Source organism: Carcharhinus amblyrhynchos, unplaced genomic scaffold (assembly GCF_965287045.1).
Source record: "Carcharhinus amblyrhynchos unplaced genomic scaffold, sCarAmb.v2.hapA scaffold_624, whole genome shotgun sequence".
NCBI classification, from domain to species: domain Eukaryota; kingdom Metazoa; phylum Chordata; class Chondrichthyes; order Carcharhiniformes; family Carcharhinidae; genus Carcharhinus; species Carcharhinus amblyrhynchos.
Genome location: NW_027650364.1, coordinates 50,893 through 75,000, shown reverse-complemented (window position 1 = coordinate 75,000; position 24,108 = coordinate 50,893). Strand labels below are relative to the sequence as shown.

At 52.2% G+C, this 24,108-nt stretch overlaps 1 protein-coding gene across 1 annotated transcript in view; it reads right to left on the bottom strand.

The window, feature by feature from the left end:
• The window catches only part of LOC145339710 (ATP-dependent chromatin remodeler CHD8-like), a gene marked incomplete at its 3' end in the record, with an annotated part of 72,508 nt that overhangs the window by 22,083 nt on the left and 26,317 nt on the right, over positions 1-24,108 (bottom strand). The window contains 10 exon segments of the mRNA XM_080184231.1: positions 368-505; positions 4,803-4,886; positions 6,694-6,811; positions 7,419-7,474; positions 9,164-9,232; positions 12,632-12,793; positions 13,900-14,017; positions 15,548-15,894; positions 17,335-17,736; positions 19,743-20,994. Of these exon segments, the coding sequence (XP_080040357.1) occupies positions 368-505; positions 4,803-4,886; positions 6,694-6,811; positions 7,419-7,474; positions 9,164-9,232; positions 12,632-12,793; positions 13,900-14,017; positions 15,548-15,894; positions 17,335-17,736; positions 19,743-20,780 (2,532 nt within the window).

The following is a 24,108-nucleotide window of genomic DNA, read 5'->3' as shown; positions in this document are numbered from 1 at the left end:
GGAACCAATCTAATGATCCTCTAACCTAAACTATTCCAATGTTATCCATATGCCTATCCACTGACCATTTGAACGTCCTTAAAGTTGGTGAGTCCACAACTGCTGCAGGCAGGGCATTCCACACCCTTACTACCCTCTGAGTAAAGAACCTACCTCTGACATCCATCCTATAATTACCACCCCTTAATTTAAAGCTACGTCCCCTCGTGTTAGCCATCACCATCCGAGGAAAAAGGCTCTCACTGTCCGCCCTATCTAACCCTCTGATCATCTTGTATGCCTCATTCAGCACCACTTATCCCCTCCACACCACGCCCCACACCCTCTAAACCGCACCCCCCCACTCCACCCCGCCCCGCTCACTCACCACATGTCCCAGCTTGGGCTTCCGGGCCTGCAGGCGCTCAAACTCCTCAATCTTGGCCTCGTCGACATCCTCCTTCAGCTCCCAGGTGCTGTCCTCGTAGGGCAAGGAACACCACTTCACCAGGTAGTAGACCACAGGCTTGGGGGGGGTGGGGGGGGGAACACACACTGTTAATACCCAGAATGATGCTTCCTGTGGTAGGCAGCACTGCTTGCACACCCACCCCACCCCTCCCCTCCACCAACACGTGGCGCCCTCTGCAAACAGCTCCACTCAGTACTCACTCCTTTGCCTTTCTACCAGCCCTTCTGCAAACGTCCATCCTTCCCTCCTGCTCTGGGATTGAGCTGGAGCCACTCCATATTTCTTTGGAAGACCCCACCCCCTTTGAGAACGGTTTCGCTGTTGCCTTGGCCTCGTCACGGGACAGGAGATGGCACAGAAATGATGTGCGGGGCTGAATAATCCTACTGTTGTGAACTGAGGACCCTTTGGTCATTAACAGGTCCCGTTATTTAAGAAGGGTAGCAAGGATAACCCAGGTAATTATAGGCCAGTAAGTTTGACGTCCATGGTAGGGAAATTGTTGGAGAGAATCCTTGAGAGGTAGGAACTATACAGATTTAGAACTGAATAGTCTCATTAGTGATAGACAACATGGTTTTGTACGAGGGAGGTGACAAAACTGATTGATGAGGAAGGGCCGTGGATGTCGTCAACATGGATTTTAGTAAAGCGTTTGACAAGGACCCTCACAGCAGGCTGGTGCAAAGGGTTAAATCTCACGGGATCAAAGGTGAACTAGCTACAGAACTGGCTTGGCCACAGGAGACAGAGGGTAGCAGTGGAGGGGTCTTTTTCCAGTTGGAGGTCTGTAACTAGTGGTGTTCCGCAGGGCTCTGTACTGGGACCTCTGCTGTTTGTGATATATATAAAGGATGGATGATGATGTAGTTGGTGTGATCAGTAAGTTTGCGGATGACACAAAGATGGCTGGACTTGTGGATAGCAATGAACACTGTCAGAGAATACAGCAGGATGTAGACAGGCTGGAAAACTGGGCGGAGAAATGGCAGATGGAATTTAATCCAGAGAAATGCAATGTGATGCATATTGGTAGAACTAATGTAGGGGGGAGCTATACAATAAATGGCAGAACCATCAGGAGTATAGACACGCAGAGGGACCTGGGTGTGCAAGTCCACAGATCCTTAAAGGTGGCAGCACAGGTGGAAAAGGTGGTGAAGAAGGCATATGGCATCCTTGCCTTTATTGGACGGGGCATAGAGTATAAAAGCTGGCATATGGTGTTGCAGTTACTTAGAATGTTGGTTAGGCCACATTTGGAATACTGCGTCCAGTTCTGGTCGCCACACTACCAGAAGGACGTGGAGGCTTTGGAGAGGGTACAGAGAAGGTTTACCAGGATGTTGCCTGTTACAGAGGGTCTTAACTATGAGGAGAGGTTGGGTAAACTAGGGTTGTTCTCCCTGGAAAGACGGAGGTTGAGGGGCGACCTAAAAGAAGTTTATAAAATTATGAAGGGCATAGATAGGGTGAACAGTTGGAAGCTTTATCCCAGGTCAGAAATGACAAACACAAGAGGGTCACAAGTTCAAGGTGAGGGGGGTAAGGTTCAATACGGATATGCGGGGGATGTATTTTACACAGAGGTTGGTGGGGGCCTGGAACGCACAGCCAAGCAAGGTGGTTGAGGCAGACACACTAGGATCATTTAAGACTTATCCAGATAGCCACATGAACAGACTGGGAATGGAGGGAGACAGACAGACGATCTAGTTAGGAACACACGATCGGTGCAGGCTTGGAGGGGCCGAAGGGCCTGTTCCTGCGCTGTAATTTTCTTTGACACCATGCCCCTACAGGTGGGTCAAATGGCTTCTGTTCCCAAGTCTTCACAAGTAAAGGATAACGACAGTGCTCATGTGACTATGATGTGCCACATCGCACAACTGCCCTGAACAGTAAAACAGCGTAGAGTCATAAAGGTTTACAGCATGGAAACAGGCCCTTCGGCCCAACTTGTCCATACTGCCTTTTTTTTAAACCCCTAAACTAATCCCAATTGTCCACATTTGGCCCATATCCCTCTATACCCATCGTACCCATGTAACTGCCTAAACACTTCTAAAAAGAAAAAAATTGTACCCGCCTCTACTACTGCCTCTGGCAGCTCGTTCCAGACACTCACCACCCTCTGGGTGAAAAAATTTCCCCTCTGAACCCTTTTGTATCTCTCCCCCCTCACCTTAAACCTCTGCCCTCTAGTTTTAGACTCCCCTACCTTTGGGGAAAAGATATTGACTATCTCGCTGATCTGTGCCCCTCATTATTTTACAGACCTCTATAAGATCACCCCTCAGCCTCCTACGCTCCAGAGAAAAAAGTCCCAGTCTATCCAGCCTCTCCTTATAACTCAATCCATCAAGTCCCGGTAGCATCCTAGTAAATCTTTTCTGCACTCTTTCTAGTTTAATAATATCCTTTCTATAATAGGGTGACCAGAACTGTACACAGTATTCCAAGTGTGGCCTTACCAACGTCTTGTACGACTTCAACAAGACATCCCAACTCCTGTATTCAATGTTCTGACCGATGAAACTAAGCATGCCGAATGCCTTCTTCACCACTCTGTCCACCTGTGACTCCACTTTCAAGGGGCTATGAACCTGTACCCCGAGATCTCTTTGTTCTGTAACTTTCCCCAACACCCTACCATTAACTGAGTAAGTCCTGCCCTGGTTCCATCGACCAAAATGCATCACCTCGCATTTACCTAAATTAAACTGCATCCGCCATCCGTCAACCCACTGGCCCAGTTGATCAAGATCCCGTTACAATTGGAGATAACTTTCTTCACTGTTCACTATGCCACCAATTTGGTGTCACCTGTAAACTTACTAACCATGTCCCCTATATGCTCATCCAAATCATTAATATAAATGACAAATAACAGTGGGCCCAGCACTGATCCCTGAGGCTGGTCACAGGCCTCCAGTTTGTAAAACAATCCTCTACCACCACCCTCTGGCTTCATGTCACACTAACTGTAACCCCCTTGACTTGCCTGGGTTTGTAAAATCTCACTAACTGTCCCTGTCTGGAGACGATACCCATCTCTTCAACCTGTGTTTAACCCTCTCTCCACTCACACTACCTGTACCTTTAAGACTTGATTACCCGTAAAGACTCGCATTCCAACCATTATTGTGTAAATTGAGTTTGTGTTTTTATATGCCCTGTTTGCGAATAGAACTCCCACTCACCTGACGAAGGAGCAGCGCCCCGAAAGCTTTTGCAACCAAATAAACCTGTTGGACTTTAACCAAGCGTTGCAGCAGGTGGTCAGGAAGGCGAATGGGATGCTGGCCTTCATCGCAAGGGGGATTGAATATAAAAGTAGGGAGGTCTTGCTGCGGCTGTATAGGGCATTGGTGAGGCCGCAGCTGGAGTACTGTGTGCAGTTTTGGGCGCCGTACTTACGCAAGGATATTTTGGCCTTGGAGGGAGTGCAGAGGAGGTTTACTAGGCTGATGCCGGAGTTGAGCTATGAGGAGAGGCTGAATAAACTAGGCTTGTACTCGTTAGAGTTTAGAAGAATGAGGGGAGATCTCATTGAGACGTATAAGATGATGAATGGGATGGATAGGATAGAGGTGGAGAGACTCTTCCCGCTCAGAAAAGGATAATAGGACTAGAGGGCACAGCCTCAAGATAAAGGGGGGGGCGGTTTAGAACGGAGTTGAGGAGGAACTTCTTCACTCAAAGGGTGGTGAATCTCTGGAATTCTCTGCCTGTTGAAGCGGTGGAGGCTACCTCGCTAAATATTTTTAAGACGCGGGTTGATGGGTTTTTGATAAGAGAGGGGATTAAGGGTTATGGAGAGGGGGCAGGAATGTGGAACTGAGCCACAACAGATCAGCCATGATCTTATTGAATGGCAGGGCAGGCTCCAAGGGCTAGATGGCCTACTCCTGCTCCTATTTCTTATGTTCTTATGTATTCCGTCAAGAAGCTAATTTTGTATCCATTTAGCTACTTCACCCTGGATCCCATGAGATTTAACCTGATGGAACAACCTACTATGCGGTACCTTGTCACCATCACACACAAGCTTTAACTGCTCTCTGCTGCTTCTGACAGCTGTCAAAATCCACTCAATTTCACTTGTATGCCCCAGACACCACGCTCCCAGTGTTGGCTCAAATGGTTTCTGCTCTCAAGTCTTCACACGCAAAGGATAAATGTCTGTGGTCACCCGAGTACGGCACACCACAATGCACAAGTGCCCACGGTGGTAAAATAGCAATTATCTCCATTCAGCACCGTGCCCCGAAAGGCAGCAGGCTCCCTCTGCTCTTTCCCCACCCCTCAGCTGCCCGGTAACCCCCCCGCCCCCCACCCGCCCCCTTACCTCCCCGTTATCCTTGTCCACGCTGTGCGATTCCTCCAGCAGCCGATCGACCTCGATGTAGTCCGGGTTGAAGAGGTCCTCGTCCTGCGGACGGTGCACGAGAGGGAGAGTTGCATTATAATCCAGTCTACTGATCGGGGTGCATGGGCGGGTGTGGGGAATCGCAACGGTGGCTCTGCTAACGCGGGGGTGGGGGGACGCGAGATCTGGGAGGAGCACCTTATAGCCAAGAGTCTTGCACTAAAGCGTTGTGAAGTTAGTGAATTTATTTCAAAAAAATGTCATGGTTTTGTTTAGAAAAGATGGTGTTTTTCTTAAAAGAGCGCAAGTGCAAAATGCAAGCACACAGAGAGCACAGAGTGAAACATTGTACTGCAGGGCCAGGCACTGGTGCTGCCCCGGCAACAGGCTGTGTCTGAATTTTAATCAGTTTAAACCCGGCATTTGAACAACAACAGCCCATCAGATTCAAATCTGACGTTTCTGGTAAGCTGTACACCAATTCTATTGTGGGGATTTTTGGTGCGCTATCAGGGGGGATATAAGAGCCAGCTCCCAGCTCCAGGGAAGCAGGCAGCCACTGCCTCTGCCACATATATGTCTTAAAAGTAAGCCTCATCTCAATCGTGAAGACAGAAGAAATCAGCAGATTCCGGAAAATAAAACCTGGTTGTAATTTTGAGGGTGACTAAAGATTCTACTTGTTTGTTACCAAGTGAGAATTGAATTTATCTAAACAGCATTCCATTAGAATGGTGTTTTATTGGGTTTGTTAACAATTTAGTTAACCTGTTTACTGTTAGTTCGATGAATGAAGTGTAACCTGTTAATTTTTAAGTTAAAGTTTATTTATTCGTCACAAGTAAGGCTTACATTAACACTGCAATGAAGTTACTGCGAAAATCCTCTAGTTGCCACACTCCGGCACCTGTTCGGGTCAATGCACCCTAACCAGCCTGTCTTTCAGACTGTGGCAGGAAACCACTGCAGACATGGGGAGAATGTGCAGACTCCACACAGACAGTGACCTGAGCCGGGAATCGAACGCAGGTCGCTGGCGCAGTGAAGCAGCACTGCTAACCCACTGTGCCACTCTCAGAGTGTGTCAGGTAGTTATTTAACCGTTAGAAGTTGCTGAAGCACGGGTATCCCCCCCCCCTTCTCACGTGCACTTTAACAGAAGATGAAGGGAAGTCCTTCTCTTTGGCTGGTTGACTATTGGTTAGTCAGAGGTCACAGAGTCATGGGGGTTTACAACATGGAAACAGGCCCTTCGGCCCAACTTGTCCATGCAACTTTTTTTTAAACCCCTAATCCCAATTGCCCACATTTGGCCCATATCCCTCTATACCCATCGTACCCCATGTAACTGTCTAAATGCTTTTTAAAAGATAAAATTGTCCCCGCCTCTACTACTGCCTCTGGCAGCTCGTTCCAGACACTCACCACCCTCTGGGTGAAAAAATTGCCCCTCTGGACCCTTTTGTATCTCTCCCCTCTCACCTTAAACCTACGCCCTCTAGTTTTAGACTCCCCTACCTTTGGGAAAAGATATTGACTACCTAGCCGATCTGTGCCCCTGAGAGGAGATAAACACCCCCCCCCCCCCTTCCTAACACTGGTGTGTGCTGACACCTGACCCATCCGTAATGAGCAAGCAAGAGGCTAAGAGAATTACAACCCAGAATCTCACACCGAGGGCTAGTTGTAATAGTGTGCTCTAACCAGGCAACGTGAGGGAGAAAGTTATCTCAGAATGAGACTGAACAGGGGGTGATTAACCGAGAGTTTGGGAGGCAGACCCTCGCGTTGAGGGGGAGATCGAAAGGAGTAACACGGACACTTGGAGAAGGTGACGGGGATGGGCGGGAACTCTTTGGCAATGACCCACCTCGTGGAAAATGTGTCTCATCTGAGCCATCTTGGCCTTGAAGCGTTTGATCTTCTGGTGAATGCGCTTGTCTTTCTCGAGCTGCTGCAGCGTGGCCCATTCACAGTGCAGGTAGGAGCTGTAAGGGGAAAATCCACAGTGTCAGCGTGGGGGGGGCAAGAGGAGAGAGGGAGAGTGGTGGGGGGGGGGGGTGGTGAGAGCGGAGGAAGGTGAAGGGGGGGAAGGGAGTGGCAGGAGGAAGAGGGGGATGAGAGTGGCGGGGGGGGAGGTGGGGAGAGGGGGAGAGAGAGAGAGAGAAAAAGGGGGAGAGAGAGAGAGAGAAAAAGGGGGAGAGAGAGAGAGAGAAAAAGGGGGAGAGAGAGAGAGAGAAAAAGGGGGAGAGAGAGAGAGAGAAAAAGGGGGAGAGAGAGAGAGAAAAAGGGGGAGAGAGAGAGAGAGAAAAAGGGGGAGAGAGAGAGAGAGAAAAAGGGGGAGAGAGAGAGAGAGAAAAAGGGGGAGAGAGAGAGAGGAAAAAGGGGGAGAGAGAGAGAGAGAGAAAGAGGGAGGGAGGGAGGGAGAGGGACAGAACGAGGGAGAGAGACAAAGAGAAAGAGAGACAGAGAAAAAGGGAGGGAGGGGAGGGGAGGGAGGGAGAGGGACAGAATGAGGGAGAGAGACAAAGAGAAAGAGAGACAGAGAAAGAGGGAGAGATAAAGGGAGGCAACGAGTGAGCAAGCTTGACTTACTAGTTTTTGTATTTGACGTAGAACTCCTCCACATCCATGTACTGCCCGGGGTACATCTGCGGGACATAGTGTTAAACAGCATTAGAGTGCAGACACCTGTGGCCAGGAGTGAAGGTGAGACTGAGGGAGGAGGAGGGAGGGTAGGATGGACAATACAGAGCGTCCGGTAACATCAGATACTCCTTACACAGGCACAAAGTTCAAAATATACAACCCAGCTTCAAACGGGGCGATGGGTGATTAATTTTGCGAGTGTGGAAGCCGACAGCACAGCAACAGAATAACACGTCAAGCACGTACCCAGCTCACTACAATCACCAGCAAGGCCAGGCTGAGGAGACGGCGGCTTGCTAAGGTGGTGAGTGAACCTGCCGCAGACCCGCGTGGTGTAGGTACACCCACGGTGCTGTTAGGGGAGGGTGTTCCAGGATTTCAACCCCAGCCACAGCAAAGGAACCAGGCCGGAATATTTCCAAGTCGGGGATGGAGGGTGACTCGGGAGGGGGAACCTCCAGGTGGTGGGTGTTCCCCAGCTATCTGCTGCGTCCCCCATCCCCCTGCACCCCGTCCTTCAAGGTGGTAACAGAGGGATATGGTTCTACTGCTGCTCCTATTTCTTATGTTCTCATGGTCCCTGGAAGGGTAGGGGGTTTTAGTTCAGTCGGGGGCAGCACAGAGGGGCCGATGGGCCTGTGCTGGAATTTTCGATGTTGCGGGTTTGGAAAGTGCTGTTCAAGGAGCCTCAGCGAGTCGCTGCGGTGCATCTTGTAGATGGTACACAAGACTGTCGCTGTGCATCGGTGGCGGAGGGAGTGAGTGTTTATCGCTCCTCTCGCGAGTACACAGTAACTTCTTAATTTTTAACAAATTCACTGTGACATGGCACGTCGCTGGCTGGGTCAGGATTTACTGCCCGTCCCTCGTTGCCCCTTGAGAAGGTGGGGGAGAGCTGCCTTCTCGAGTCGCTGCAGTCCCCGGGGTGTGGGTCGATTCACAATGCCGTTAGGGAGGGAATTCCACAGATTCCCAACCCTTTGTGTGAAGAAGTTCCTCCTCAACTCAGTCCTAAATCTGCTCCCCCTTATTTTGAGGCCGTGCCCCCTAGTTCTAGTTTCACCCCCCAGTGGAAACAACTTCCCTGCTTCTATCTTATCGATTCCCTTCATCATCTTACATGTTTCTATAAGATCTCCCCTCATTCTTCTGAATTCCAGTGAGTATAGTCCCAGTCTACTCAGTCTCTCCTCATAATCCAACCCTCTCAACTCCGGAATCACCCTAGTGAATCTCCTTTGCACCCCCTCCAGTGCCAGTATATCCTTTCTCAAGTAAGGAGACCAAAACTGTACACAGTAACTCCAGGTGTGGCCTCACCAGCACCTTATACAGCTGCAACATAACCTCGCTGTTTTTAAACTCCATCCCTCTCGCAATGAAGGATAAAATTCCATTGATCTCCTTCATTCCCTGCAAACCAACTCCTTGGTGATTCATGCACCAGGACGCCCAGGTCCCTCTGCACAGCAGCACGCTGCAATTTTTTTACCATTTAAATAATTACCTTTGTATAATGGAAAATGAGAGTGGAACTTAACAGAGAGCTGTACCACAAGCAGGACAGGAGGGGTGGGGGTGAATGGCCTCCTCCTACCCACCTCTGCCACCTTGCTCCAAAACGCACTCCCCCACACCCCCCATCCCGCCCCCTCCCTGCCTCAAGACCCTTGGAGATGAGACACAACTACCTCTTTCTTAGTCACTCTGAACGACAGCACCTTATCCACGATCGCGGCATCTTCTTCACTGGGGTTTTCCTGGAAAAGAAAGGGTGGAGAAAGACCTTAAGGTGCAATTGCAATTACCAATATTCATTCCCAATAACCCCACGCATTTGCCCTGCTAGTCCCCTTGACACTAATTTAGCATGGCCAATCCACCCTAACCTACACATCTTTGCACACTAAGGGGCAATTTAGCATGGCCAATCCACCCTAACCTACACATCTTTGGACACTAAGGGGCAATTTAACATGACCAATCCATCTAACCTACACATTTTTGGACTGCAGGAGGAAACCGGAGCACCTGGAGGAACCTCACACAGACATGAGAGAATGTTCAGACTCCACACAGACAGTGAACATAAGCACATAAGAAATAGGAGCAGGAGTAGGCCATCTAGCCCTTCGAGCCTGCCCCGCCATTCAATAAGATCATGGCTGATCTGTTGTGGCTCAGTTCCACTTTCCCGCCCTCTCCCCATAACCCTTAATCCCCTCTCTTATCAAAAACCCATCAACCCGCTTCTTAAAAATATTTAGCGAGGCAGCCTCCACCACTTCAACGGGCAGAGAATTCCAGAGATTCACCACCCTTTGAGTGAAGAAGTTCCTCCTCAACTCCGTTCTAAACCGCCTCCCCTTTATCTTGAGGCTGTGCCCCCTAGTCCTACTGTCTTTTTTGAGCGGGAAGAGTCTCTCCACCTCTATCCTATCCATCCCATTCATCATCTTATACGTCTCAATAAGATCTCCCCTCATTCTTCTAAACTCTAGCGAGTACAAGCCTAGTTTATTCAGCCTCTCCTCATAGCTCAACCCCCTCAACTCCGGTATCAGCCTAGTAAACCTCCTCTGCACTCCCTCCGAGGCCAAAATATCCTTGCGCAGGTGCGGCGACCAAAACTGCACACAGTACTCCAGCTGCGGCCTCACCAATGCCCTATACAGCTGCAGCAAGACCTCCCTACTTTTATATTCAATCCCCCTCGCTATGAAGGCCAGCATCCCATTCGCCTTCCTGACCACCTGCTGCACCTGCAAGCTGGGTTTTTGCGACTCATGCACAAGGACCCCGAGGTCCCTCTGCACCGTCGCCTGCTGCAGTTTTTCGCCACGTAAGTAATAATCCTTCCTACCAAAGTGGACCACCTCACACTTGCCAACATTAAATTCCATTTGCCATTTCCTGGCCCATTCGCCCAGCCTATCTAGATCCTTCTGCAGACTCTCCACACCCTCCGCACAATTTGCCTTTCCCCCAATCTTGGTGTCATCAGCAAATTTCGACACCCTGCACTCGGTTCCCTCCTCCAGATCATCTATATAAATGGTAAATAGCTGAGGCCCCAGCACCGACCCCTGGGGCACCCCACTAGTCACCAACCGCCAATCCGAATAGCACCCATTGACCCCCACTCTCTGCCTCCTATTTGACAACCAATCCTCTATCCACGCTAACACCCTACCCCCAACTCCATGTCCCCTGACCTTCTGCAATAACCTCTTGTGAGGTACCTTGTCAAACGCCTTCTGAAAATCCAGAAAGACCACATCCACCGGCTCTCCTCTATCCACTGCCCTAGACACATCCTCATAGAACTCCAGTAAATTTGTCAGACACGACTTCCCTTTAATGAAACCGTGTTGCGTCCGCCCTATCAAGCAATTCCCTTCAAGATGCCTCGCAATTTCCTGCTTAATGACGGATTCTAACATTTTACCTACCACAGACGTTAAACTAACCGGCCTATAATTCCCCGCCTTTTGCCTGGCACCCTTCTTAAACAACGGCGTAACATTAGCCGTTTTCCAATCTTCCGGCACTTCCCCGGAATCCAGCGATGTCTGGAAACTAACCACCAAGGCATCCACTATCACCTCCGCCATTTTTTTCAGAACCCTCGGATGCATTCCATCCGGTCCTGGGGACTTGTCCACAATCAGCCCCTCCAGTCTGTCGAGCACCACCTCTCTAGTAACAGTAATGTCATTAAGACCCTCCCTTCCTACCACCTTTCCATCGCTAACACCCGGCAAATTATTCACGTCCTCCTCCGTGAAGACAGAAACAAAAAAGTTATTCAAGACCTTAGCCATATCCCCATCCCCTACCACTAGCTCCCCTTTCTCATCCTCTAAAGGACCAACGTTCACCCTAGCCAGCCTCTTCCTTTTTATATATTTATAAAAACTCTTGCTATCCTTTTTTATATTAAGTGCTAGCCCAGCCTCATAGCTTCTCCTACCCTCCTTTATCAACTTCTTTGTCAATCTCTGTTGACATTTAAACCTCTCCCAATCCTCTTCTCGCCCACTGCTCTTAGCTACTCTAAATTCCTCCGCTTTTAATTTAACACTTTCCTTCACAGTGACCCAAACCAGGTTGAAATTGGGCTGCTGGCACTGTGAGCCAGCCTTGCTAACCCATTGTGCCACTCCGGGATGTGTGGGGCCATGGAAGGAAGAATTATACTCCCTGTGGTGTGGGACGTGAGCAATGCCGGGCTGGGTTGGTCTGGTTATCATGATGTGGACTTTCCACACACCTGACGAAGGAACAGCATTTCCGAAAGCTTGTGGGTTTACTATCAAATAAACTGGTTGGACTTTAACCTGGTGTTATGAGACTTCTTGCTTAGTCTGGTTACTCACTTCTGATCAGTTTTTAGGTGTCGAGATCACCAACAAGCTAATCTGGGTCCCCCCCCCATCACCACGCTGACACTATAGTTAAGAAAGCCCCACCAACACCTCTACTTTCTCAGAATTCAGCTACGATTCTCACCAACTTTTACAGATGCCCCCATAGAAAGCATTCTTTCTGGTTGGATCACAGCTCGGTCTGGGCTCCTGCTCTGCCCAATACCGCAAGGAACTACAAAAGGGTGGTGAATGTAGCCCCCAATCCGTCACACAAACCAGCCTCCCATCCATTGACTCTGTCTACACTTCCCGCTGCCTCGGGGAAAAGCAGCCGGCATAATTAAGGACCCCCCCACCCCCCGAACATTCTCTCTTCCACCTTCTTCCGTCAGGAAAAAGATACAAAAGTTTGAGGTCCCGTACCGACCGACTCAAGAACAGCTTCTTCCCTGCTGCTGTCAGACTTTTGAATGGACCTACCTCGCATTAAGCTGATCTTTCTCTACACCCTCGCTGTGACTGTAACACTACATTCTGCACCCTCTCCTTTCCTTCTCTATGAACGGTATGCTTTGTCCATATAGCGTGCAAGAAACAATACTTTTTACCATATGTTCAAGTGACAATAATAAATCAAATCAAACTTGGAGTGGGCAATGGGGGTGTGCACCAACTGAGAAACCACACATCGTTCCAGTCTGTGCACCTCATCTTTGAATCTCTGACATGTTAAGCTCTCTTTGAAGACCACCAGAGAACCCTGGGCTCAGGAAGCCTGACCAGACTCACCACAAAGAGCTGCATGGTCTGCAGGCTGGCGTCCATGTCAACAATGGCTGGGATTTTCACGGGGCCCGTAACATCCACCTCTTCATCCTCATCGTCCGTGATCTTCAGGTCCAGATCCTCCGTGTATTTCTTCCTCTTCACCTGTCTATTGGAACGCCTCTTCTGAAACAAAGATCCCACACTGAAGGAGAGTGCACGCAAGCGTGACAGAGAAAGTAAGAGAGAGTCACAGAGGTTTACAGCACAGAAACAGACCCTTCGGCCCAACGTGTCCATGCTGCCCTTTTTACTTTTAAACCCCTAAGCTAGTCCCAGTTGCCCGCATTTGGCCCAAATCCCTCAGTACCCTTCGTACCCATGTAACTGTCTAAATGATTTTTCAAAAACAACATTGTACCCACCTCTACTACTGCCTCTGGCAGCTCGTTCCAGACACTCACCACCCTCTGTGAAAATATTACCCCTCTGGACCCTTTTGTATCTCTCCCCTCTCACCTTAAACCTCTGCCCTCTAGTTTTAGACTCCCCTACCTTTGGGGAAAAGATATTGACTATCTCGCTGATCTGTGCCCCTCATTATTTTATAGACCTCTATAAGATCACCCCTCAGCCTCCTATGCTCCAGAGAAAAAAGTCCCAGTCTATCCAGCCTCTCCTTATAACTCAATCCATCAAGTCCCAGTAGCATCCTAGAAATCTTTTCTGCACTCTTTCTAGTTTAATAATATCCTTTCTATAATAGGGTGACCAGAACTGTACACAGTATTCCAAGTGTGGCCTTATCAATGTCTTGTACAACTTCAACAAGACGTCCCAACTCCTGTATTCAATGTTCTGACCGATGAAACCAAGCATGCCGAATGCCTTCTTCACCACTCTGTCCACCTGGGACTCCACTTTCAAGGCGCTATGAACCTGTACCCCGAGATCTCTTTGTTCTGTAACTCTCCCCAACGCCCTACCATTAACTGAGTAAGTCCTGCCCTGGTTCAATCGACCAAAATGCATCACCTCGCATTTATCTAAATTAAACTCCATCTGCCATTCTTCCGCCCACTGGCCCAATTGATCAAGATCCCGTTATAATTGGAGATAACTTTCTTCACTGTCCACTGTGCCACCAATCTTGATGTCATCTGTAAACTTACTAACCATGCCTCTTATATTCTCATCCAAATCATTAATATAAATGATAAATAACAGTGGACCCAGCACGGATGGGCTAGAATCTATTTGAGGCACATCATTGCTCCCATCTTCACACTCACCTGAGTGGCACTTTCGTCATCATCCTTGGAGGACTGCGCTGGGGAACGCTCAGCATCAGAATTTTCCTCTGATGATCCCATCTTCTTCCTCTTCTTCCCAATGACTGGAGTGATGGTGCTGAGCGGGACAGGCGGACAATTGAGTGAAAGCTCTCCTCGGTCTACGCCCATCTCGCGAGCTAACCCGCGCCCACCCTGCTGGGACTGTCATGGGTTAAGATCTGTGCAGCACCAGGTCCCACCTGGAGCTGGAGCTCAAATCCTCCCCCCACCCCGCCCTGGTCAGGTCACAAGGAGCTGGGAGACAAGGCAACTCACGGCCAGTGGAGGGTCTGTCAGTTTCTGAGCCTTACACACATCAACAATCGGAAACGTGGATTAGAGGGATGGTCTTCGATGGGAGAGTTAGGGGATCAGAGGAATGGTCTTCGATGGAGAGTTAGGGAATTAGAGGGATGGTCTTCGATGGGAGAGTTAGAGGATTAGAAGGATGGTCTTCGATGGGAGAGTTAGGGGATCAGAGGAATGGTCTTCGATGGAGAGTTAGGGGATCAGAGGAATGGTCTTCAATGGAGAGTTAGAGGATTAGAAGGATGGTCTTCGATGGGAGAGTTGGGGGATTAGAGGGATGGTCTTCGATGGGAAAGTTAGGGGATCAGAGGAATGGTCTTCGATGGAGAGTTAGGGGATCAGAGGAATGGTCTTCAATGGAGAGTTAGAGGATTAGAAGGATGGTCTTCGATGGGAGAGTTGGGGGATTAGAGGGATGGTCTTCGATGGGAAAGTTAGGGGATCAGAGGAATGGTCTTCAATGGGAAAGTTAGGGGATCAGAGGAATGGTCTTCAATGGAGAGTTAGGGGATCAGAGGAATGGTCTTCGATGGAGAGTTAGGGGATCAGAGGAATGGTCTTCAATGGAGAGTTAGAGGATTAGAAGGATGGTCTTCGATGGGAGAGTTGGGGGATTTGAGGGATGGTCTTCGATGGAGAGTTAGGGAATTAGAGGGATGGTCTTCGATGGAGAGTTGGGGGATTAGAGGGATGGTCTTCGATGGGAAAGTTAGGGGATCAGAGGAATGGTCTTCAATGGAGAGTTAGGGGATCAGAGGAATGGTCTTCAATGGAGAGTTAGGGGATCAGAGGGATAGTCTTGGATGGGAGAGTTAGGGGATTTGAGAGATGGTCTTCGATGGAGAGTTAGGGAATTAGAGGGATGGTCTTCGATGGAGAGTTAGGGGATTTGAGGGATGTTCTTCGATGGAGAGTTAGGGGATTTGAGGGATGTTCTTCGATGGAGAGTTAGGGGATTAGACGGATGGTCTTCAATGGAGAGTTAGGGAATTAGAGGGATGGTCTTCAATGGTGAGTTAGGGAATTAGAGGGATGGTCTTCAATGGGAGAGTTAGGGGATTTGAGGGATGGTCTTCGATAGGAGACTCAGAGGGTAAACGCAGTGGAGTGACAGCACAAACCCACTCCTTTTCTCCACCCCCAATCCAAATGCACATCCCTCCTTCTCCCATTCATCACTTCTGTGGGAGGTACAGGGGTCAAACAGCGAAATCACGACCCTCTGCATGCGCAACACTCCCGGGCAGCCCAGTTCGGTAACCAGGAGGGGTAAGGACAAGCCTGCTGCCTGACTAACCTGGGTTTGGACTTGCCCTTGGTTTTGGAGGACGAGGAGCCAGGCTTGGAGGACGACCGCGACTTCTTGGTTTCGCCCTCCTTGGGGCGGGAGCTGCCCTTCTTCTTCTTGCGTTTTTCCTCACCCTCCACCCCCGAGGTCTTGCCAGTCAGCTCGTTGTGGGCCAGGACGCGGGGGATGTTCTGCTCGCCCCGCGCCTTGGCCCGGGCGATGGCTTCTGCGACGATCCGGTTGGCTTTCTCCTGCTTCTTCTGGTGCTCCAACTTGCGCTGCTGGTCGCTCGCCACGCCGGTGACCTGCGCCGTCACCACGGAGAGCGTCGGACCTGAAATCTGGGTGTGCGTGGGCTGCAGACAAATACACAGCGAGAGATTGAGACAGGAGTGAGTCCCAGAGTGGAATCTAATCGAGGGGTTCGGGGGGTGGTTTATATACAGAATAACATATACCCGGGAGTGAGTTACAGACTGGAATCTAATCGAGGGGTTCGGGGTGGTTTACATATACAACAACAGATACCCGGAAGTGAGTTACAGACTGGAATCTAATCGAGGGGTTCGGGGTGGTTTATATATAGAATAACAGATACCCAGGAGTGAGTTACAGACTGGAATCTAATCGAGGGGTTCGGGGTGGTTTAAATATACAACAACAGATACCCGGAAGTGAGTTACAGACTGGAATCTAATCGAGGGATTCGGGGTGGTTTATATACAGAATAACAGATAAGAACATAAGAAATAGGAGCAGGAGTAGGCCATCTAGCCCTTCGAGCCTGCCCCGCCATTCAATAAGATCATGGCTGATCTGTCGTGGCTCAGTTCCATATTCCCGCCCTCTCCCCATAACCCTTAATCCCCTCTCATCAAAAAAAAGATACCCGGGAGTGAGTTACAGACTGGAATCTAATCGAGGGGTTCGGGGTGGTTTATATACAGAATAACAGATACCCGGGAGTGAGTTACAGACTGGAATCTAATCGAGGGGTTCGGGGTGGTTTATATACAGAATAACAGATACCCGGGAGTGAGTTACAGACTGGAATCTAATCGAGGGGTTCGGGGTGGTTTATATACAGAATAACAGATACCCGGGAGTGAGTTACAGACTGGAATCTAATCGAGGGGTTCGGGGTGGTTTATATACAGAATAACAGATACCCGGGAGTGAGTTACAGACTGGAATCTAATCGAGGGGTTCAGGGTGGTTTATATACAGAATAACAGATACCCGGGAGTGAGTTACAGACTGGAATCTAATCGAGGGGTTCGGGGTGGTTTATATACAGAATAACAGACACCCGGGAGTGAGTTACAGACTGGAATCTAATCGAGGGGTTCGGGGTGGTTTATATATAGAATAACAGATACCCGGGAGTGAGTTACAGACTGGAATCTAATCGAGGGGTTCGGGGGGGTTTATATACAGAATAACAGATACCCGGGAGTGAGTTACAGACTGGAATCTAATCGAGGGGTTCAGGGTGGTTTATATACAGAATAACAGATACCCGGGAGTGAGTTACAGACTGGAATCTAATCGAGGGGTTCGGGGTGGTTTATATATAGAATAACAGATACCCGGGAGTGAGTTACAGACTGGAATCTAATCGAGGGGTTCGGGGTGGTTTATATACGGAATAACAGATACCCGGGAGTGAGTTACGGACTAATCGAGGGTGGACACACACACACCCCCCGGGTTACGGAGTGGAATTTTCAGGCTAAGATCCCCTATGAATGGATCTGCTGTTGATGTCTATAAGCTCCTCTCTGGGCTCCGTTTACCTGCTGTAGGGTGACCTGTAGGGGCAGTGTGAGCCGTTGACCTGGCTGTTGCCGGACTCCCTGGGCCTGTGTGACCACCTGGGCGGGTACGGTCTGGACAGGCTGCTGGTTTTGCTGTTGCTGCTGCTGTTGCTGTCCGGCCGCCACCGTCACCGGCTGCTGCAGGATCATCTGGCAGGGTTGCAGCTTCTGCTGTGGGTTCTGGAGCTGCAGCTGGATGGTGACCACCTTGCCCGGCTGGCCTGGCAGACCCTTGCCAGCCTGCCCGTGCGCCAAGGCCGTGATCTGCTGCCCCTGGATCAGGATCTTGCCAGGGAGGGTCCGCATCATCACGTGTCGCTGGCCAGACTGGTTAGACCCCGGCGGCTGTTGTAGCACCAGTGTTATCCGCTTGGGATCCCCCTGGAAAGGAACAGAGGCAGGCGCCTGAGATACTCTATCCAACCCCGTGCTGTACCTGTCCTGGGAGCGTTTGATGGGGGACAGTGTAGAGGGAGCTTTACTCTGTATCTAACCCCATGCTGTACCTGTCCTGGGAGTGTTTGATGGGGGGACAGTGTAGAGGGAGCTTTACTCTGTATCTAACCCCGTGCTGTACCTGTCCTGGGAGTGTTTGATGGGGGGACAGTGTAGAGGGAGCTTTACTCTGTATCTAACCCCGTGCTGTACCTGTCCTGGGAGTGTTTGATGGGGGGGAAAGTGTAGAGGGAGCTTTACTCTGTATCTAACCCCGTGCTGTACCTGTCCTGGGAGTGTTTGATGGGGGACAGTGTAGAGGGAGCTTTACTCTGTATCTAACCCCGTGCTGTACCTGTCCTGGGAGTGTTTGATGGGGGACAGTGTAGAGGGAGCTTTACTCTGTATCTAACCCCGTGCTGTCCCTGTCCTGGGAGTGTTTGATGGAGGGACAGTGTAGAGGGAGCTTTACTCTGTATCTAACCCCGTGCTGTACCTGTCCTGGGAGTGTTTGATGGGGGACAGTGTAGAGGGAGCTTTACTCTGTATCTAACCCCGTGCTGTACCTGTCCTGGGAGTGTTTGATGGGGACAGTGTAGAAGGAGCTTTACTCTGTATCTAACCCCATGCTGTACCTGTCCTGGGAGTGTTTGATGGGGGACAGTGTAGAGGGAGCTTTACTCTGTATCTAACCCCGTGCTGTACCTGTCCTGGGAGTGTTTGATGGGGGACAGTGTAGAGGGAGCTTTACTCTGTATCTAACCCCGTGCTGTACCTGTCCTGGGAGTGTTTGATGGGGACAGTGTAGAAGGAGCTTTACTCTGTATCTAACCCCATGCTGTCCCTGTCCTGGGAGTGTTTGATGGGGGGACAGTGTAGAGGGAGCTTTACTCTGTATCTAACCCCATGCTGTACCTGTCCTGGGAGTGTTTGATGGGGGACAGTGTAGAGGGAGCTTTACTCTGTATCTAACCCCATGCTGTACCTGTCCTGGGAGTGTTTGATGGGGGACAGTGTAGAGGGAGCTTTACTCTGTATCTAACCCCATGCTGTACCTGTCCTGGGAGTGTTTGATGGGGGACAGTGTAGAGGGAGCTTTACTCTGTATCTAACCCCATGCTGTACCTGTCCTGGGAGCGTTTGATGGGGGGACAGTGTAGAAGGAGCTTTACTCTGTATCTAACCCCGTGCTGTACCTGTCCTGGGAGTGTTTGATGGGGGACAGTGTAGAGGGAGCTTTACTCTGTATCTAACCCCGTGCTGTACCTGTCCTGGGAGTGTTTGATGGGGGGGACAGTGTAGAGAGAGCTTTACTCTGTATCTAACCCTGAGCTATACCTGTCAAAGAACAAAGAACACAACCCGGGAAACAGGCCCTTCGGCCCAACGACCCCGCGCGCCATTTTAACACCGAGTTCCCTCTTCCACCCATGACCCTTGTCTACGTTTATGGCACTCCACATTGGAAACCAGATTGAGGGGAGACTAATTTAGGGACAATTTGTTACACCAATCAGGCTAAGAGCACATCTTTGGGGTGTGGGAGGAAACCGGAGCACCCGGAGAAAACCCACGCAAGCACGGGGAGAATGCGCAAACTCCCACAGACACCGGCCCAAATCCATGTGTCCGCACAGCAAACCAGTGATAGTCACTGAGCTGTCGTCTTGCCTAGCATCTGGTCCAGCTTAACGTACACTAACGACGTGAAGCACTAGGCTACTCTCGAAACATCCAAGAGCAGCCCTCATCCGACCCATTGCGTGTATGCCCCTTGTTGGGCAACAAGGCGGACCGACAGCGTAGAGGGATTGTGTGGACAAGAACAATCTTAAGCTCGTACTTCCAATCTGATCTCTTCCCCTCAATTCTGATCAGGATCCGTGCTCAGCGACACAGAATTCTAACTCTGCTTCTCTCTCTGTAGATGCTGCCTGACCTGGTGTCCTTACCTGAGAAGCTGGCGAAGGTGCGATTGTCACGTTGGGTTTGACCGTGGTCAGAGTCGTGGCGGTGAAGCTGCTCTGGGTGTGCTGGGCCGTCACAGGCTGCAGGAGGACCTGGCTGAGGGGGGGCCCGTTGCTCTGGACCGCCTGGCCCTGGCCTGGGCCCGGGCTGGTGAACACGGCGTTACTGGAGATGTAGGAGACTCCCTGGGTGCTGGCCAGCACAGCCGTGGGGGGCACTACCACCCCTCCATTGGGGACGGCCTGGCTGGGCAGGGAGTAGCGGATGTTGTACTGGGAGGGGGAGGAAGTGGTGGTGGTCGTTGTGGAGGAGGAGGAGGAGGAGGAGGAGGAAGAGGTGGTGGAGGTAGGGGGCTCGGAGACAGTCTGCTGGCCCTGCACAGCGAAACTCGCGGCAGGCTGGACGGGAGTGGGGGCTAGCCCCTGGTCTGGGGTCTCGGCAGGTGTGGAGGTCACCTCAACAGGAGGAGGTGGGGTCGTCTTGTGGATGGCAGCCGCTGGCTGCGAGCCATGAACCCCCATGAAGGGGTTGCCCTGACTCAGGGCGTCCTGCTCCACCTGGGAGAAGGGGTCGAGGGCGGCTGCTGTGGGCTGGCTGGGGGCCGGAGCGGAGTCCGGCTGCTGCTGCTGCTGTTCACTTTGCTGCAAGGCGTAGTCGTGGTGAGCCAGGTACTCTGTCTCGGTCTGCGAGGTGGGGGTGGGCGGCTCCAGTCCATGCCCCCCGTCCGGGGCAGTGGGGCCCCAGAGCGGGCTCTGGTCGTCGAAGGTCTCTCCGGGCGACTTGAGGGCAGAGAAGATGGTGTAGGAGGCGTGGTGAGGTTCTTGGTTGCTCTCACGGGCTGCCTGGTGGAACTGGGACAGCCCGTCAAACGGGTGAACCTTGGTGAGGTCAGGGCCCGGTTCCAGGGGCTCAAAGCCCTCGCCCAGGTCCAGGTCGTCAGCGATGGAGCCGGCCGTCAGCGAGTCCAGACCCTCAGCGAAGAGGCTGGGGTCATCGAACAAGTCCATGATGGGGTCCGCCATGCCAGCTCCACCGTCTGGCTCTCTGTCTCTCGGTCTGTCTGTCTGTCTGGTCTCTCCGGGATCCTCCCCAGCACACTGCTGGACGCTGGGAGGGAGTGAGGGGAGTCGGGGGGGGGGGGTCACTCAAGCATCTTCTGTCCACAGGTTCCCTCGGCAATGAATAAAGGCGAGACAGAGCTGGGCTCTCAGCGGCGGCTCACAACACTCAGAGTAACTGCCGGGAAGGAGAGGGGAGAGAGAGAGAGAGAGAGAATGTCAGCAACAACTCCAAAACTCCTCCAAAACCCCAGCCTCCTTCCTCAAAATACAAACACACACAGACCCACAGCAGGAAGGGTGGGGCAGGCACCCAGATACTCAGGGACTCTGGGGGGGGAAGAGGGTGACTCGGGGTGACAAGAGGGGCGTGTGCGTGGGGGTGGGGCGAATCAGGGTAGAGGAGGGGGAGTGACCCAGGATTGAGGGGGGATGGGGGGGGGGTGACACAGCGAGGGGGGACGGGGTGGAATGCAGAAGGTGATGTTGGTTGGGGTTTCGAGTTGGTGGGTGAAGAGGGGGTTGGGGGTCAGGGCTGAGAGGGGGTTGGGGGTTGAAGGTTGAAGGGGGATAGGGCAGTTGGGGGGGGGGGGGGTGGGGGCGGGTGTTGGGGTTTAGGAGAGGTTTGAGTACGGTGGGGGACACACTCACCTGTGTGCCGTCAGTGGGTCTGGATGTCTCTGCCTCCCAGGGTAACGGAGATTTCCCCCTTCCTGTCTGTCTCTGTCTCACACCCCCAGCACCAATCTGTCTCCCGTCTCTGTCCCAGCCCCAACCTCTCCTTGTGTGTGTGTCTCTCTCTGGGTCCCTTCCTGTGTGTGTGTGTCTCCCCCGTCCCTCACACCCAGCCTGTGTCTCTCTCTCTCTCTCCCTCTGTGTGTTCCCCAGCTCGTTCTCTCTCTCTCTGCGTGTTCCCCCCACACCCCAGGCCTCTGTCTGTCTGTCTCTCTCTCTCTCCCCACCCTTCCCTGATTCTGTGCGTTCCAGATCCGTCTCTCTCTTCCCACACCCAGCCTCTATTTCTATCTGTGTCTCTCCCTGTGTGTCTGCCACCCCTAGCCGTTCCTTCTCCGTGTCTGTGTTCCAGTCCCAGCCTGTGTCTCTGCCACCCCCCACTCCGTCAGTGCCCCAGCCTGCGCGTCTGTCTATCTCTGCACTCGCAGACCCTCCCTCTCTCTCTGTCTCTCCCCCAGCGTGTCTGTGTCCCCTACCCTGTCTCTCTCTGTGCCCAGCCCGTGTCTCTGTGTATCCCCTATCCCCAGCCCTGGTCTTTCTCTCCCTGAGAGTGTGTGTTTGTGTCTGCGTCACCCACCTCCTGTCTCTCCCCCACCCCCAGTCTCTCTCTCTCTCTGTGTGCCTCTCCCCCAGTCCAGGCCTTTCTCTGTGTCTGTGTCCCTCACCTCAGCCCCTGTCTCTCTCTCTGCCCCCACACCCTCTTTCTCTCTGAGGCCCAGCCCCAGTCTGTGTGTCTGTTTGTGTGAGTGTGCCCCAGCCCCTCTCTCTGTCTCTCTGCCCCCCAGCCCCAGCCCCTCTCTCTGTCTCTCTATGGGTCTCCCCCAATCCCAGCCTCTCTCTCTCCCCGCTTCTCCCCCAGCCCAGGCCTTTCCCTGTGTGTGTCTCTCTCCACCCACCCCCCCTCCCCCGTGCCTCTTCCCCAGCTCCAGCACCTGCTTATCTCTCCCTGAGCCCCAGCCTGCGTGTGTGTGTGTATCTGTCTCTTTCTCTCCCCGCCCCAACCCAGTCTCTTTCCCTGTGAATCCCACACCCCAGCCCCTGTCTCTCTCTCTATCCGCCCGCACCCCACCCCGCTTCCGCCCCCAAAGCCTAGGCCTTTCCTTCTGTCTCTCCTTGTGTACGTGTGTCTGTCTCTCCCAGGCCCTCTCCCTCACTGTCTGTCCCCCCCAGCCCCTGTTTATCTCTCTCTGTGCCCCAGCCCAGGCCAGGCCTTTGCCCCTCTCTCTCCTGTGTGTGTGTGTGTGTGTGTGTGTGTGTGTGTTCCCCAGCCCCTGTCTATCTCTGTCACCCAGCCTGTGCCCACCCCCCTCTCTCCGTATCTCTGCGTGCCCCAGTCCTGGTTCCTGTATCTGTGTGTCTGTCAGTCTCCCCCAGCCCAACCCCTCTCTCTGTCCCTCTCTCCCTATCTGTGTCCCAGCCTGTGTGTGTGTCTCTCTCCCCCAGCCCAGGTCTTTCCCTCTCTGTCTGTGTCCCCAGCCCTGATTTCTGCGTCTGTGTGTCTATCTCTCTCTCTCTGTCTGTGCCTCTCCCTGTATCTGTCTCTGTGTGTCTCCCCCAGTGTCTCCCTCCCTATCTCTGTCTCTCTCCCTGTGCCTCTCCCTGTATCTGTGTGTCGCCCCCAGTGTCTCCCTCCCTCTCTATCTCCGTCTCTCTCTCTCTGTCTGTGTTTCTCCCTCTCCCTGTATCTCTGCCTCTGTGTCTCGCCCCCAGCCTCTCCCTCTCTCTCGGTCTTTGTTTTTCTCTCTCTGTACCTCCCTCTCCTTGTATCTGTCAGTCTCTCTCCCCCAGTCCAGGCCTTTCCCCTCAGCCTCCCTCTCTCTCCCCCTCTGTATCTGTGTGCCTCAGCCCTGGTTCCGGGTCACACTGTCCCTCAGCCTCTCCCTCCACGTCCCCCCCCCCCACCTCTCTCTCTCCCACCCTCTGTATGTGTGCCCCAGCCCTGGTTCCTGTGTCTCTCACTGTGCCTCTCCCTCTCTCTCTGTATCTGGGTCTCTCTCCCCCTTGATCTGTGTGCCCCAGCCTGGTTCCTCTGCCTGTATTTTTCTGTCTCTCACTGTGCCTCTCCTTCTCTCTCTCTGTGTGCCCCAGCCCCGGTTCCTATGCCTCCCCCTCCCTGTGTCTAGGTCTCTCTCCCCCAGCCCTGGTTCCTGTGCCTCTAGCTCCCTCCCTCTCTTTCAGTGTCTGGGTCTCTCCCTCTGTGTGCCCCAGCCCTGGTTCCTGTCCCTCTACCTCCCTGTGTCTGGGTGTCTCTCTCTCCCCCAGACCTGGTTCCTGTGCCTCTAACTCCCTCCCCCGCTCTCTCCCTGTGCCTCTTATCCCCCAGCCCTGGTTCCTGTCTCTCTCTCTCCCCCAGCCCTGGTTCCTGTCTCTCTCTCTCTCTCCCCCAGCCCTGGTTCCTGTCTCTCTCTCTCTCTCCCCCAGCCCTGGTTCCTGTCTCTCTCTCTCTCTCCCCCAGCCCTGGTTCCTGTCTCTCTCTCTCTCTCCCCCAGCCCTGGTTCCTGTCTCTCTCTCTCTCTCCCCCAGCCCTGGTTCCTGTCTCTCTCTCTCTCCCCCAGCC